This window comes from Mytilus edulis, chromosome 9 (genome assembly GCF_963676685.1).
Source record: "Mytilus edulis chromosome 9, xbMytEdul2.2, whole genome shotgun sequence".
Classification (NCBI taxonomy): Eukaryota; Metazoa; Mollusca; class Bivalvia; order Mytilida; family Mytilidae; genus Mytilus; species Mytilus edulis.
The window spans coordinates 22,356,283-22,373,259 of record NC_092352.1 but is presented as its reverse complement, the minus strand read 5'-3'; the positions used below and the strand labels follow the sequence as shown (position 1 = coordinate 22,373,259).

General features: G+C 30.6%; 1 protein-coding gene across 6 annotated transcripts in view; it reads left to right on the top strand.

Annotated features, from left to right (window-relative positions):
• The first annotated feature begins 22 nt into the window (after positions 1 to 22).
• Positions 23 to 16,977, top strand: part of LOC139487806 (cilia- and flagella-associated protein 337-like) — a 70,543-nt gene continuing 53,588 nt past the window's right edge. Inside the window, exons 1-6 of one of the 6 annotated variants that reach the window (XM_071272919.1) lie at positions 23 to 258; positions 2,048 to 2,089; positions 3,348 to 3,479; positions 4,794 to 5,120; positions 5,596 to 5,794; positions 10,739 to 10,877. In XM_071272919.1, coding sequence (XP_071129020.1) covers positions 10,767 to 10,877 — 111 coding nt within the window. In that variant the 5' untranslated portion in view covers positions 23 to 258; positions 2,048 to 2,089; positions 3,348 to 3,479; ... (1 more) ...; positions 5,596 to 5,794; positions 10,739 to 10,766. Of the gene's footprint in view, positions 284 to 2,047; positions 2,090 to 3,347; positions 3,480 to 4,750; positions 5,121 to 5,595; positions 5,795 to 10,738; positions 10,878 to 16,094; positions 16,478 to 16,977 lie in introns of those variants that run through there. The other 5 variants (XM_071272920.1, XM_071272921.1, XM_071272922.1 and 2 more) reach the window with 5 other exon arrangements.

Here is a 16,977-nt window from a genome sequence, read left to right as displayed (position 1 = left end):
CGAAATTAAGGGTAGATAATTTAGCGGGGAATTTGACAAAAATAGTCAGAGGGACTAAAGAAAGACAACAGTAAACAGGAATACAGAGAAAACTTTCTCGTTGTATAGATGCTTGACACATGATTTGGTCGGTTTCTCAAAAACTTTAAGCAGTAGGTCTAGATAGTGACTAGTGTATGGAATGGCAGTAATTGGTACATGTCAGTCTGGAGGGGTTTCATCTGACCTTGACCTCATGCATTTTCTCATGGTTCATGGGTCAGTGTTAAGTTTTTGTATTTTGGTATGTTTTTCAAATACTAATAATGATAGCATTGTAGGTCAGATATATTTGGTGTTTAAAACAGTTGTAAGGGTTTATATGTTTTTCTGTCAGGATTTATCTGACCTTGACCTATTTCTCATAGATCATTAACAATGTGAAGTTTACATTATACTTTTAGCAAAACTTTTTTGACTTTTAAGACTTTCAATATAAATTAACTGGACAGCAAAGCTGGTGAGATATTTCAGTGTGTAGATATAAAAAGATGTGGTACGAGTGCCATTGAGACAACTCTCCATACAAGTCGCAATTTATAAAAGTAAACCATTATAGGTCAAAGTATGGTCTTCAACACAGAGCCTTGGCTCACACCAAACACCAAGCTTTAAAGAGCCCTCAAAATAATTAGTGTAATCCATTCAAATGGAAAAACCAACTGTCTTATCTATATAAAAAATGAGAAACACTTAATTATGAAAGCCATCAACAAACGACAACTACTGAACATCAGCTTCCTGTCTTAGGACAGGTGCAAATAATTACAGCAGGTTTTAAAGGTTGTAAAGAAGAATTGTAGCTTACACATGTCACAAACCTTTTATATCAAAAAGCCATAAAAGCATTGACATAGAAACAAAAAGATAAAATATCCTAAGTTTTGTTCTGGTATCTTTAGCTACCAAAGAAATTTTATATTGACCTGAGGAAATATTATGTTAGAGCTACTGTTGACATATATGCACTAGAAAATATAAGCTCACCAGGCAACCTTATTATATCAAAAATAATTATTTCATGAAATGAAGCTGTCAAAGCATTATTAAGAGAATAAACATTAACAGATCATACATGTAGATACATTTAATTTTTAGCTAACCTGAACCAAAAGGGCCAAGTGAGCTTTTTTTTATCACTCATGGTGTCCGTCGTCGTCTGTTAACTTTTAAAAAAATCTTCTTCTCTGAAACTACTGGGCCAAATAAAACCAAAATTGGCCTTAATCATCCTTAAGCATCTCTGAAAATAAAGCATTTTTAGCAGTCTGATGAAATGTGCATCTGGTCAAGATCTATCTGTCATGAAATTTTCAGATGCATCAAACAGTTGTTGGGGTGCTGCCCATGGTTTGGTAATTTCAAGGAAAATCTTGCAGTTTTTGGTTTATATTATCTTGAATATTATAATAGATGGAGGTAAACTGTAAACAGCAAAACTGTTTAGCAACGTAAGATCTAAAAATAAGTCAAACATGACCAAAATTGTCTATTTTCACCATAAAGAGTTATTGCCCTTTTAAGTCAATTTTTCACAATTTTTTCATAAATTATGTTAACTTGTACAAAAATCTTTTCCTCTGAAACTTCTGGGCAAAAGTCATTATAAAAATAGATAATTGTAAATAGCGAGAATTTTCAGTAAAGTAAGAGCTACAAACAAGTAATCATCACCAAAACAGAGAGTTCTGTCATGGATTCTAGTCTTGTCAATCATGTGTGTCCTTTTTTTAACATTTACATAGACCAAGGTGTCTGAGTGATAAAGGCTCTTTCATGACTATTAACTAGTTTTAATTATTTTATTTAGTTATCATGGTTATTAAAAAGTTTTAGTTCTATATTACATTTTTTTATTGCAATACAATACAAAACCAAATTAAATACTTGAAATGTATGTCTTCAAATTACAATTTTTTGTGAATATTGTTGTTGACATGATTAAACAATGATTAAACAATGAACTATTGAAAATTTGAATTCACTTATGGATTTTGTTTATTTTCAGAAACTGTTCTAAAGAGAAACAGACTACTTTGTAAATGAAAAGGTGACATTCAATCCACACAAGCAAGAAAAATAAATGAGTTATCTCTCTTTGATAAAACACTTCTGTTGTATAATTTTCAGATATTGAAAAAGCTTTTGCTGGATTAAAATAGCCAACCAATTAAATTGCACAGAGTTTTAGATAATTAAATACTTTTTTTTTTCTTTTTTTTTGTAGAAAATGCATGGTCTCTTAGACACATTCCTCATTTCCATTCTCAATTTTATTTATTTGTAGTAACTTATTACATTTGTATTATGCTTTATACTATTGCTTGTTGATTCCCTTTTTTACAACTACTGCTTAGTATAGACCATGAAATTTTTTCTGCCACTTATTTTTTAAATAATAAAACTTTACCAGCATACATTGTAGTAAAACAAATGTGCATTTATTTCGCAAAATGTCACACAATTATGTTATGAAAAATAAAGTTTTGACAATATGTCATAATTAAATGCATCATACGATTTTAAATCTACAAGCTAAACCTGGATAATGTTTTAAATTCATTTTAAGAATGATTGAGTCTGCTAAATGTTAGATTTGTGAAAGAATTAAGATTGTCATATCAGAGTCCAGCCTGCAACGAAAAGCAGAATTTGAGACAAGCTTGCAGCAGTGCTAGCTATGTTAACTTTTTGTATACAACTTAATATTTGCTGGATGCTTCATACAGATGCATTATGGTACAAAGTTTTTGTGACTGTTTAAAAAATATATTTTTGAATAATAGGATAACTTTGATTGGTATATAGGGTTCTTGAAAAGGGCTACAAAAAAAATTGTATGTAAGAGTTCAACTGACCTCAACCTTATTTAAAGGATCAGTAACAAGGTTCAAATTACATGATAAGGTTCATTACTCATATAATATGCAAGGGGCCTTGGAGCCAAGTGGTCTAAGTAGTTCTACTGTAATCACTAGCAAGTCAACACTTAGGTTTTCCAGTTCAAACCCCGCCTGTGTGGGTGCACTTTACCCTGATCTTCATTGACGAGGATTGTCAGTTTTCAAACCAAAGATGGATGGTTTTCTCTGGGGAATCTGGCTTCCTCCACCAATATAAACTGGCCACCATGAAATAGCATAAAAGTGGCATTAAAGCACCAACAATCAATCATATAATGAGCATTTGGTGTATATGGAATAATTGAAAAGTGAACATGTCCATCTGGTTGGTTTCACCATACTTTGACCTTATTTTCATAGTTCATAAAGTAATTTAAAGTATATGTGTTTTCATTTGTTTTTCAGATAATTTAAGCAATATGCCAGCTTTATTTGGTGTCTGAAATGATTGCAAGATGAGCATAGTGAACATGTCTGTCTCGTAGGAATCATCTCACCTTGAACTCATTTTCATCCTTCAATGATCACGATTAAGCTGTAGGTTAATAAATTTCTCAAATACTTTAAGCAACAAGTTAACTATATTTAGTGCCTGGAATGAGTTTACATGTTTGTCTGGCATGTATCATCTGACCTTGACATCACTTTACTGGTTCACAGGTCTGTTATGTTTTTTTGTGGTTTGGTCAGTTTTTATCATACTATAAACAGAAGTACAACTATATTTGGTGTATGGAATTTCGTAACTTAACCTTTGTCACAAACAATGAAAAATATGTGTGTGATCCATTTTCAGCAACAACAAAAATTGTGGAAGGTTGGTTTTGAAAAAATAACAATTTTAATATAAGAAATATCTTATGTTGTACTGTTACACAAATTTCCCAGGTTAGGGGAGGGTTGGGATCCCGCTAACATGTTTAACCCTGCCACATTCTGTATGTATGTGCCTGCCCCAAGTCAGGAGCCTGTATTTCAGGGGTTGTTGTTTATTTATATGTTACTTATTTGTTGTTCATTCATTTTTTGTACATCATTAAGGCTGTTAGTTTTCTTGTTTGGATTGTTTTACCTTGTCATTTCTGGGCCTTTTATAGCTGACTATGCAGCTTTGCTCATTGTTGAAGGTCGTATGATGACCTATAGTTGTTAATTTCTGTGTCATTTCGTCTCTTGTGGAGAGTTGTCTCATTAGCAATCATACCACATCTTCTTTTTTATACAGAAATGTTATAGCAATGAAAGCAATAAATGGTAGATAACTTAACAAAAATAAAAAAGATAATATATTGTAAAACCTCTAAAAACAACAACCATTTATAGTACATGTACATACATATTGTATATTTGTGTTGAAATAAGGTATGATGAGATATCAAGGGAGACAAATATTGTAACTTCAACTAGCGTTAGAGGTTAAAATGAAATAATTATTTACATAGGCGACAATGGTAGCCTGTTTGGGTCCTGACTTTTCACTATAAAAGATACTTTGATAAAATTGTCAATTCTGAATTATCAACATCTGGGTGTAGATAAAACTATAAAACACATATGGTGCCTCAGTGTTTTTGATAAAAAAAAAAAAAAAGGGTACTCAACTGTTGAAGAATTTTAGAAATAGTATAAATGAAGATCACCCCTTGCTTAATTTGGCACAGAAAATGTTTGTCACAGATAGTTTCCGACACATTTCTTGCTATTTCAATTTGAATAATTATTATCAGGCAAGGACCTATGTTAGTTATACGTCCTTGTATCAGGGCAGCAGAAAATAAATTTACGTTTTATCTTGGGTGTGAAATCTAGGTGGCACCAGTCATCTTTAATGACGGTACTTCCTTTTTACAGTATAGCAGGGAGTAGAACATTGATATTTCAGGGAACATTAGAACAGGGACTGGCAATGGTTGTAACAAGATGTAGAACATTGAAACTTCAGGGAACATTAGAACAGGCACTGGAAATGTTTGAAGCAGGGACTAGAACATTAAAACTTTACACAATGTAAGAAAAGGCACTGACAATGATTGTAGCAGGGAGTAGAACACTAAAACCCCAGGAATCATGGCAGAAGCTGGCAATGTTTGTAGGAGGGAGAATAACATTGAAACCTCTGTCAAAATATTAAAACATTGACCGTCAGTGGTAGTAGCTATAAATGAAGGAGGTTTTACTGTAAGTTATCACTCCATTTCTTTAAATACATTAGATGTAATTTATCACAATTATTGACAGACTCAAGAAAAATTTAAAAAACTTAATTACAATTTAAAAACTAGAAGATGATGAAAAGCTTTTAAACTGATCATTAGTTCTACCAGTTAAAGTGAAAACATAAAAAATTCTATAAAGTTTGAAAAATGTTTTGTTATTTAAGTAGTATACAAACTGTTGCCATAATATTTCAACTTTTATTGATAAATTAAAGTGTTTATTTGAAAATGAAATCTAAGTTTTCAATACACAAATTAGTTAAAAAAGATACGAAAATAGAATTAGTGTTGACTGAATAGTATCTGATACAATGTGAGCAATTGTTTGACTTATTTATCCAATAGTTAAGAGTAGATGCTACTTTAATAGAGGGATTAAGGACATTTAAAGTTAAAAGTGTCAAAGCTGGAGTTAACTACATATTTATATTTTATAGTTACTACTTACTTATTATGGTGAATGGGAGATACAGTTCAGGGATAAAATCTGAAAGAAGACGGATAAATTGGAAGAACTTGTAAAAAAATTCAGAACGTGGACAGGGAATAGATAGTATGTTGGGAGAAAAAAAATTAACTGATTTTTTTTATCCACAGTCATACTATAGTGAAGAAATCATATAAAAGCTGAAATATGTAAGTATATATATTTTTATCCAACGCAATCATAGGTTTAAACGTAGTTTTCAATTTAGACTTGTATATATATACAAGAAACTTTCACTGTTTTGTTTGTTCACATACATTTTTTTTCATTTTATTTTTCCATAATTTATTTTAATTTTTTGTTATGTTATTTACATTAATTTGACATATTTGAGGAAAAAATCGAGGATGGATTCTTTGATATTTTGGGTTGGGAGAAACTGTTGAGTTAGGGATTGGAAACTCTGTTAATGGTTTTATTATTGGCTGTTGTATTTCCAGAAAGTTAGCCTGCATTATTTACAATTTACATTGATTTACTGTTATTAAAGGCTGTAAAAAAAAGGTTATTGCCTACATCCTCTTTAAAATTTGGTGTTGTTAGTCTTAAAGAAAAGCACATGCAATCAGGGTTCTTCTGTTAAGGGATATCACATTCATTATTCCTTTTATTCTAAAAATTGTATATATGCTTACACCCTTTTTAGCTCACCTGTCCCGAAGGGACAAGTGAGCTTATGCCATCACTTGGCGTCCGTCGTCGTCCGTCGTCTGTCGTCTGTCGTCGTCTGTCGTCGTCTTAAACTATTTCAAGAATCTTCTCCTCTGAAACTACTGGGCAAAATACTTTCAAACTTTAACTGAATGTTCCTTAGGGTATCTAATTTATAAATTGTATCCGAAGTTTTGATCTATCAACAAACATGGTCGCCATTGCTAAAAATAGAACATAGGGGTCAAATGCAGTTTTTGGCTTATAACTCAAAAACCAAAGCATTTAGAGCAAATCTGACATGGGGTAATATTGTTTATCAGGTCAAGATCTATCTGCCCTGAAATTTTCAGATGAATCAGACAACCCGTTGTTGGGTTGCTGCCCCTGAATTGGTAATTTTAAGGAAATTTTGCTGTTTTTGGTTATTATCTTGAATATTATTATAGATAGAGATAAACTGTAAACAGCAATAATGTTCAGCAAAGTAAGATTTACAAATAAGTCAACATGACGGAAATGGTCAGTTGACCCCTTTAGGAGTTATTGCCCTTTATAGTCAATTTTTAACCATTTTTCGTATATCTTAGTAATCTTTTACAAAAATCTTCTCCTCTGAAACTACTGGGCCAAATACTTCCAAACTTTAATTGAATGTTCCTTAGGGTATCTAGTTTGTAAATTGTATCCGAAGTTATGATCTATCAGCAAACATGGTCGCCATTGCTAAAAATAGAACATAGGGGTCAAATGCAGTTTTTGGCTTATAACTCAAAAACCAAAGCATTTAGAGCAAATCTGACATGGGGTAATAATGTTTATCAGGTCAAGATCTATCTGCCCTGAAATTTTCAGATGAATCAGACAACCTGTTGTTGGGTTGCTGCCCCTGAATTGGTAATTTAAAGGAAATTTTGCTGTTTTTGGTTATTATCTTGAATATAATAATAGATAGAGATAAACTGTAAACAGGAATAATGTTCAGCAAAGTAAGATTTACAAATAAGTCAACTTGACGGAAATGGTCAGTTGACCCCTTTAGGAGTTATTGCCTTTATAGTCAATTTTTAACCATTTTTCGTAAATCTTAGTAATCTTTTACAAAAATCTTCTCCTCTGAAACTACTGGGCCAAATACTTCCAAACTTTAATTGAATGTTCCTTAGGGTATCTAGTTTGTAAATTGTATCCGAAGTTGTGATCTGTCAACAAACATGGTCGCCATTGCTAAAAATAGAACATAGGGGTCAAATGCAGTTTTTGGCTTATAACTCAAAAACCAAAGCATTTAGAGCAAATCTGACATGGGATAATATTGTTTATCAGGTCAAGATCTATCTGCCCTGAAATTTTCAGATGAATCAGACAACCTGTTGTTGGGTTACTGCCCCTGAATTGGTAATTTAAAAGAAATTTTGCTGTTTTTGGTTATTATCTTGAATATTATTATAGATAGAGATAAACTGTAAACAGCAATAATGTTCAGCAAAGTAAGATTTACAAATAAGTCAACATGACGGAAATGGTCAGTTGACCCCTTTAGGAGTTATTGCCCTTTGTAGTCAATTTTTAACCATTTTTCGTAAATCTTAGTAATCTTTTACAAAAATCTTCTCCTCTGAAATTACTGGGCCAAATACTTCCAAACTTTAACTGAATGTTCCTTAGGGTATCTAGTTTGTAAATTGTATCCGAAGTTATGATCTATCAACAAAAATGGTCGCCATTGCTAAAAATAGAACATAGGGGTCAAATGCAGTTTTTGGCTTATAACTCAAAAACCAAAGCATTTAGAGCAAATCTGACGTTGGGTAATATTGTTAATCAGGTCAAAATCTATCTGCCCTGAAATTTTCAGATGAATCAGACAACCTGTTGTTGGGTTGCTGCCCCTGAATTGATAATTTTAAGGAAATTTTGCTGTTTTTGTTTATTATCTTGAATATAATTATAGATAGAAATAAACTGTAAACAGCAATAATGTTAAGCAAAGTAAGATCTTCAATTAAGTCAATTTGACGAAAATTGTCAATTGACCCCTTAAGGAGTTATTGCCCTTTAAAGACTTTTTTCACAATTTGTTCATCATGTTGACTTACTTTTAAAAATCTTCTCCTTTGAAACTGCTGTATCAATTTCAGCCAAACTTAGGCTAAATGAGTTTCAGAGTATCTAGTATAAATTTTATATTTTATTTCCTTGTATGTCAAGAAACATAGCTCCTATGGCTAAAATAGAACATAGGAGAAAATGATTATTTTTTTTGGCTTTTGAAGAAAATAGGACGATCCAAAAAACATTTAAATAAATTGAAAAGCCAAAATAATCATTGATGAGAGATTTAACCAAAAGAATTAAGGTGAGTGATTCAGGCTCTTGAGAGCCTCTTGTTATTCAACATGTGGCTTTCGATCCTGCCGTACATTTTTTACTGGAATAACCCTAGAATTTTGCATTGAATGACTAATTAACTCATAGATTATCATACAAAGTATTTAACGACATCTATAGAATCTAATGGATATATTGGGTAAATATGATTAAGACAGCAACCCAACAACAAAAATGGCCAACAGACATTATATGGCCACATTCAGTCTTTACAATATATCAAGCTCTTAAAATTGTAAGAAGTCTGCAATTTAACAGAAACAATCATTGATCTGTGTGATATCAACACACAATTCTTAAAATAAGGGAAAACATTAAGATATAACATACATAAACTTCAGTCTTACCACATTTAGCCTTTGATTTAGGGATAAAGAGACCTATCAAATAAGGAACACTTTGACAAAAACTGGGTGAAAATAAATCTTCCTGTTAGCAAGTAGTGATATTTTGAAATTTATTGAAAATTGAATTTTTAGCTCACCTGACCTAAAAGGTCAAGTGAGCTTTTCTCATCACTTGGCGACTGTCGTTCGTCGTCGTCCAGCATCCGTCATCTGTAAACTTTTACAAAAATCTTCTCCTCTGAAACTACTTGGCCAAATTGAACCAAACTTGGCCACAATCATCATTGGGTTATCTAGTTTGAAAAATGTGTCTGATGACCCAGCCAACCAACCAAGATGGCCGCCATGGCTAAAAAATAGAACATAGGGGTAAAATGCAGATTTTGGCTTACATCTCTGAAACCAAAGCACTAAGAGCAAATCTGACATGGGATAACATTGTTTATTAGGTCAAGACCTATCTTTCCCCGAAATTTTCAGACAAATTGGGCAACCCGTTGTTGGGTTACTGCCCCTGAATTAGTAATTTTAAGGAAATTTTGCAGTTTTTTGTTATTATCTTTAATATTATTATAGATAGAGATAAACTGTTAGCAGCAATAATGTTTAGCAAAGTAAGATCTACAAATAAGTCAACGTTATCAAAATTGTCAATTTACCCCTTAAGGAGTTATTGCTCTTTATAGTCAATTGTTAACAATTTTCATAAATTTTTGTTAATTTTTGTAAATTTTTAGGAAATATTTTCCACTGTAATTACTGGGCCAAGTTCATTATAGATAGAGATAATTGTAGCAACAAGAATATTCAGTAAAGAAAGATCTACAAACACATCACCATAACCAAAACTCAATTTTGTCATGAATTAATCTGTGTTTATTGTTGATATGCACATAGACCAAGGTGAGCAACACAGGCTCTTGAGAGCCTCTAGTTTTGTTTTTACTTAAGACATCCAAATTCATTGAAATAATAGTCACGAAGAAACTTTTCTTTGCATAATTTGATAATGCATATCAACATTGACTCTTTATCAAAATTTGAAGGAAAAATCATTATGAGATTTATTTATATATTGTATGCCCTTATGTCTTATGGTAAATCAATTTTTTCACCACACTAAAAACATCAAGGATAAATGCATGAATTTTTTGAATGTTTTGTTGTGTGGATCCATAATAATTATTTCTTGCATAACTTTCAGGTTTACAGCAGAGGAACTGTCCACATCTGTTGTCAAACTTTCTTGCTTACACAAAACCTTGAGCAAAAATAATCCATTTTCAAATTGTGAATTGCTGATGTCACAAATAGGAAGAAAATAGCCAATAAATTTTAATGGGGTAGATTAAAGTAGCAGTTTCCAAATGTTCAAAAATCATTTTGATTTTGAATAAACATTTAATGTGCTTTTAAAAGGGTAGGATTCAGGGAGAGGGGTAAAATTTGATGTAGGTTATAAAGGTTCTTACAAGGACAAGGATACCTCAATATACTGCCTTATGTACTCCTTAATTAAACAAAATACTCATGCATGTGGCTAAATAATCTAGCAAAGGCTTGTTAGATTTGAATACTTTATTAACCTTAAGTTTAATTGGTTCATAACATATCTTTGGACATGTTTTAAAGAATCTGTATTTCAGAATGCATTCATACCATTAGTAATACAAACATCTCATATCCCATCTTTTACAATTTCAGATAAACAGTGATTTGGTGTATAAAGACTATGGAGCATACATCTTCCTTTCCAATACAGAAGCTTCTTAATAAAAAGAACAAGCAGAAGACATCTGATCGATGGAAGATAGCTGCAAACATCATTATTCCATTAGTATCTGTAGGTTATAATACGTTGTTACAATATTTGTATTACGTTTGACTCTATTGATGCTTTCTGGTTTTGTTCATTGTTGTACAATGACCTTTAATTGCTAACTTCTATGTCATTTAGTCCTGATGGATAGTTGTATCATTGGCAATCATACCATGTCTGCTTATTTTATATTACTTCTGAGGAAGGAAAATAGCTTTTAAAAAATACAGCTTGAGTGTTTGCATACTAGAAATAAGGTCCAGCAAAATTAAGTCCCTTAAAATTATACTATTTGAAATTTTGAGCCGATGGTAATATTGAGTATCGGAAAAGTCAAAACAAATATTTTATTTTGAGATTTTGGTCATGGAGATACTATTCTATATGATATAATGTAATGTCAAGGGTTGGTTTTATTGCAAAAAGTTTTTTATGCCTGCGCTGTAGGCAACAGGAGCATTGAAAGTTACCCGTCCGTCTGTCCAATTTTTGTTTCTACACTCTAACTTAGTTTGCCTCATGCAAATTTTATAAAACTCAAAGACAATGATGAGATCCAAAACTCGACGACAGGTTAAAATTTGGGCCATGGGTCACTTACAGAACTTTCAAGAGTTATACAACTTGGAAAATTTTTCCGTTTCCACACTCATTTGAGTTTTTTTCGTTCAAATTTTATGAAACTCATACACAATGCTGAGAACTAAAACAAACAGACAGAGCTCAAATTTGAAACTGAGTCATTTACCATTCTAGAGTTAAGCCCCTTTATGACTTGGAAAATTGCAAATGTTTCTGTTTCTGCACTCTGACATATGTTTTTCTCATTCAAATTTTAAGAAACTCAAACACAATACTTAAAGAAAACTTTAATAGTAAAAAGATTTTGAATTTGGGTTGTAGACATATACTGTTAAATTGTTATGCCCCTATTTAACTTAGAAAATAGCATAGCTTGAGTGGAGACATTCATATCCTCATACACATTCTTTTTTCCTAAAAAAAATTACAATGTGATTTTCACTCACATAGATTTGAAGAAAAAAAGTTAAAATTCAGACATCTTGGTTTGAATGTTCTTAATGTAAAACACATTAAAAAAAACGAAAAAAAAACAAGACTCTTATTATAAATTAAAGTAATCTCATGCAAGGAGATACATGTTCTTACAAATTATGTTTTAAAGTTTTTGAAAGTATATATGTCCTGGCCATATAATATCAATGGAAAAATTTAAAAAGGCATGGGAAAACTATTAATCTCCAGCTATTAAAGTGAAAAAGAAATTATATCCTCCATGTGAAAGAAAATTGAAAAGTTAAAAAGCATTTTCTGACCTTTAAACTTATTTAATCTAAAATTTTGTAAATATACATTATAAACTTTCAAATGAATCTACGATTTAATCTTCCATTCATTAAAGCAATTTGTGATGAAGGTGCTCTTAAATCAATCATTTCTTCATAAGGAAGATAAAGAATCGCCTTACATAATCTGATCTTGATAAATTGATTTACAAATACAAATGTACCAACACCTGTTGTTAATTACAAGTAATTCAGGTGTCGATTATTGATTACAAGTAGATTAATGGAATTAAATTTACTAGATGTCAGTTTAGTATATTTCTCATCAATTAAACAAATAAATAAATGGCCATTTACTCTAAATTAATTTTTACCAGCATTAAAGTAATTGTGGACCAAACTAAAGCGTAAATGTTGTATTATATTTCATGACAGCCATGTTATTATTGTATTGTCTGTTAAAGATAATAGACATTCATCATTGATTCTTCCTAAAGATGATTTATGTGTATCAGACAGCAATCCAGCAATAAAAAAGATGCATGAATCTTTTTGTTACCTTTGTCTTTTCAGTGAAGATTACAAAATCAGTGCTGTAACTTCACTATAAAGATTGAGACAAAGTTGACCATTCACTTATAGTTTTACTACTTTAATCTCTGACAACTTTAGTACATACATGTTCAGAACTCTTAAAGATAGTTCCAATACCTAATTTCTGTAAGTCTTATTAAAAGGATTTCAGGTACTACTGCATACAAATAAGGCAGTCAAAAATCAAAATGCAAGCTTTTATTTTTGCCAGACTTGTTCCATTTCAATTTTTTGCAATGATAAAACATTGCAAATATTATTGAGCACCCAAGATAGCTGTCATTGAAACCACAGTTTTTATAGAACTATGGTTTGTAGAAAGTTATGCTGCATTTTATAAGGTGCATAATATTATGTCCACAGGACCAGATATAACTAATTTTTATGGAGAAAAAGGATAGGACAAGAGATGGATGTATCCAAACATGTTTGAAGATAATTTAGAAATAATCTGGCATCCAAGGGAAAGGGCTTTTAACATATTATTGTTCCAGCAAAAACTGTATATATGATATTCTGAATACTTAAAATTTCCTATGTGTTCCTGTAATGACTTTAACAACTTATATATAATGACTTTTGTTACTACTTACTTGTTATAGATATAGGACTAATTCAGTTGTTCAAAGTATGAGTTATTTAGCAATCTAAAATGGTAAAGAAAGTTAACAATTTCAAATGATAGAAAAGAATTTGTATGCCAGATGATCATTAATGGTGTTTTTCTTAGACTTGAATTTTAAATAAAGGACCAGATATATGAAGAAAGCGTTAACTATTTCAGAAATGATATTATAAATTCTTTCATCCTATTTTAGATCTTAAAATCCATAAATTCTTCACATCTTAATGTTGTTATAGGTAAAACTATATTTCATTACACAGGGTTTATTGTAAAATTTGAAAAGTAATAAAAAGTGAACTTAAATCAAACTGATAAACCTGTTGTGATGGTCTTGGTTAAGATTTACTTTTTCTTTCAAGAATTGGATTTAAAAATTATAAAAAACTTTCTATTTGTCAATTTAAGATTTAACTATAACATGTATATACAGAAATAACAATGAATAGAACAAAAAAACATCTGGTTTTAGCTATATGAGTATTGGGTTTGTTTGATATAGATTATTTATATTTTGGCAAAGTTAATATAAAGATCCACTGTTTAATTCTGTCAGTATAGTATCTGCAAAAACAGATTTTTTATCAGTTTGGTTTTGTGTGACAGGAATCCTGACTAATTGTATGCATCTTTCAAGTTTTTCTTGTTGCTTTTAATTAGCTATCATTGTAAGTGCTTTACCCTGTCTTCAACCACAAATATATAAACACTAGCTGCCATTTAAGAACCAATATTATAGTGCTGAAAGTGGTGCAAAACACCAAAAAATCAATCAATCAATCACAGTAATATATGACTGTACATGTCCCATGTCAGAATTCTTATCAGAAATCATCTTAGTTGTTTTTGTTTCTTTAAAAAAAAATAATATTGAAGGCAGATTTTTTAAGCGTTTGTTATATTTATTTGAAACTTTAGGCTCTGCATGATTTAGAATTTTACCTATGGTAAAGACAAATCCCCTATGTTGAAGTTTGTATGTTAAACTTTTAAAATTGTTTTAGAAATATTACTGTGCATTTCCTTTTATTCATCCTTATGTTTGTTATTTAGGAATATGATACACTGTATTATAGAGTATTATATATCTATTTACTGTGAAGTTAAAAAATTTTTGTCAGTTTTATTTTGTAAAGAAAAAAGTAAGCTGTCACGAAATAAGCAAGTTTAAAAATAAATTTAATAATATATGTGGTATGATTACATGAATATAAATCTTATATTCCATTTAACAATGTTTAAAGGCCTAAAATTTGGGCAGAAAATTTCTCCATATACATGTACATGCTGTATCTCATTGTAACAAAGTTCATCCATACATAATTTATAGTATCATCAGTTAGTATAAAGAATGAATATTAAGAAGCAAAGCTATTTTGATTTCAATGTATCTTTCTTATACTCTACCTTAAAAGAATTCTAAATTTTATTGGAAGATTTATTGCATCATTTTGAGATAATGGCTTTTTTATAAGTTATTAAAATTTAACTGCATTGGATTGGGAATGAGTTGTACAATATACCTTTACTATCAATAGAAAGTGACTATAAGGAAGTTGAAGTGGTGTTATTAGTGCACTTGTAGACTACAAAGTGTTTAAATTACTTGTCAAGTGTTTTAGAACAACGGGGGAGTTGTCAGTGTTCTTTCTGTTCAACCTGATGCTAAGGCCACACATAACTCATACTTGTTTCTTTGGATTCTACAGTATTTGTTTTTAACAATTAACTTTTTCAACAGAACTTAATATCTGCATGAAGAATGATATATGAATGTCATGTTCTGTATTTTCTTCTTTTGAAAAGCTATTAATTTATAATCCAGTCAGAAAATTAATATTAAAACTATCACAAAATTTGCAATTTTCTTAGAAATTAAACTTTAGTTTTATAAAAAATGCAATTATAATCTTCCGGAAAATGCTTTTATACCTTGATTATTTAAATGTCTGAAGTTATTCCTCTGAAATTTCTGAAACAGATATTAATGTGTTTAGTTAAAATCAAATGGTACATGTAGTACAAATGTACATATATTTGTAAAATCAAATCAAGCTTCAGTTATTCATCTGATAAGATGAGTTTTGTTGGTGTTTCTAATGTTTATATGGGTTTTTAGTCAGACTAACAGCAAGCCAGTTGTTTTTGGAAAATGGATTTATTTCAAACAAATATCAATCAAAATTTGCAAGAACAAATTTATGACAAATTTGCTGCAACTGAACTACAGTTTTGTGTAATTTTGGTAAACCTTATATTTGGTCTTCAAAACTGACTTCGAACATACATAAGTATTCATCTAATAGAAAAACAAATGATATGAGGTATCTATCCATCACACAAAATCAGTACAAGCACAAAAAAAAACAAAAAAACAGCACAAAAAGCAATGGAACAATCTGTTAACTTTCTCTTGTATTCTCCAGAATTATCGGGGAGCATTTGACTTATTGACTTAGTCCAGGCAAACAAACATTACCTGAAAACTTACTTTGATACAGTCCCCAGGTTGAAGTATATGTTGATTCTATTTCATGAGACAGGTGTTGTAAAGATGTTATAAATTTGAATACAATTGAATACCATTCAGGTTATTAATCTTGGATTAGACAAAATTAAATTTTCACTCTAAAATATTGTTTGAATTTTTTCGTTGTAATGGAAAAACAATTGAAAAAATTGAATGTTTTATGTTTGTCTTGGAAAAGTAAATAGTTTTGGTATATTTTTCAATTTGGATTGAATGCAATTGTCAGGAAGTATTGTTCCGATAGGCAATATTTTTGTTTATTGTTTCTATTAATCAAAGTTTTTTCTTTGGTTTTCTCAAAATTAAAAAATAACCAGTGACATGTGGTTGAATTAGATCTACAACATAACTGATTACTATAGCAGCATGGATAGAATAAAAATATCTGCATCCGTAAATTTTTAACAGAAAAAAACTACTGTAATTAACAATGGCTAGCAACAGACTATATCCTGATAGTGTGGGAGGCGTTCCAAGGAGTACATTTTTCCAGTACATAGACGATGACAATACTTTAGTTAATGTCCGCTTTACGACACGTCTGGGTTTTTTACTGCAGGCCCAGCAATCGGTATGTACACAACAATTTCATGACTTGAATCTTGGAGGACATATATGTATGACTTTAAAGGCTTAAATTAAAGAATTTGCATCTTTTATGCAGTATGCAAGTCATATAGATATTCATCCATATTTTTTTGTGGATTACATATTCATAATTTTCCACTATATATATCAAATTTAACTTTTATAGGACACATTTGCTTTATTACCCTCTTAGAGACAATTGCCTTATTTCTTTCCATCAAGATATATATAAAAAAATTATGGGAAATATATACTAGAGTTATAATCCTAATAAAGGCATTGTTTAGTATTAAGTGTGCTTAGTTTGCAGACACTAATTTGAATTATTTTCCTACTGTTTCCTTTAGAATGAAATGAAACTTGATACATTATTTATTATCCAAGAGAGATATGCTGAAATTTGTTAGAGTTTTGGCCCGTCTGGTCCAGCCGGTGACTTCTGTTGAAGAAAGCTCAACATAGGGATAGTGATCTGGCATTGTG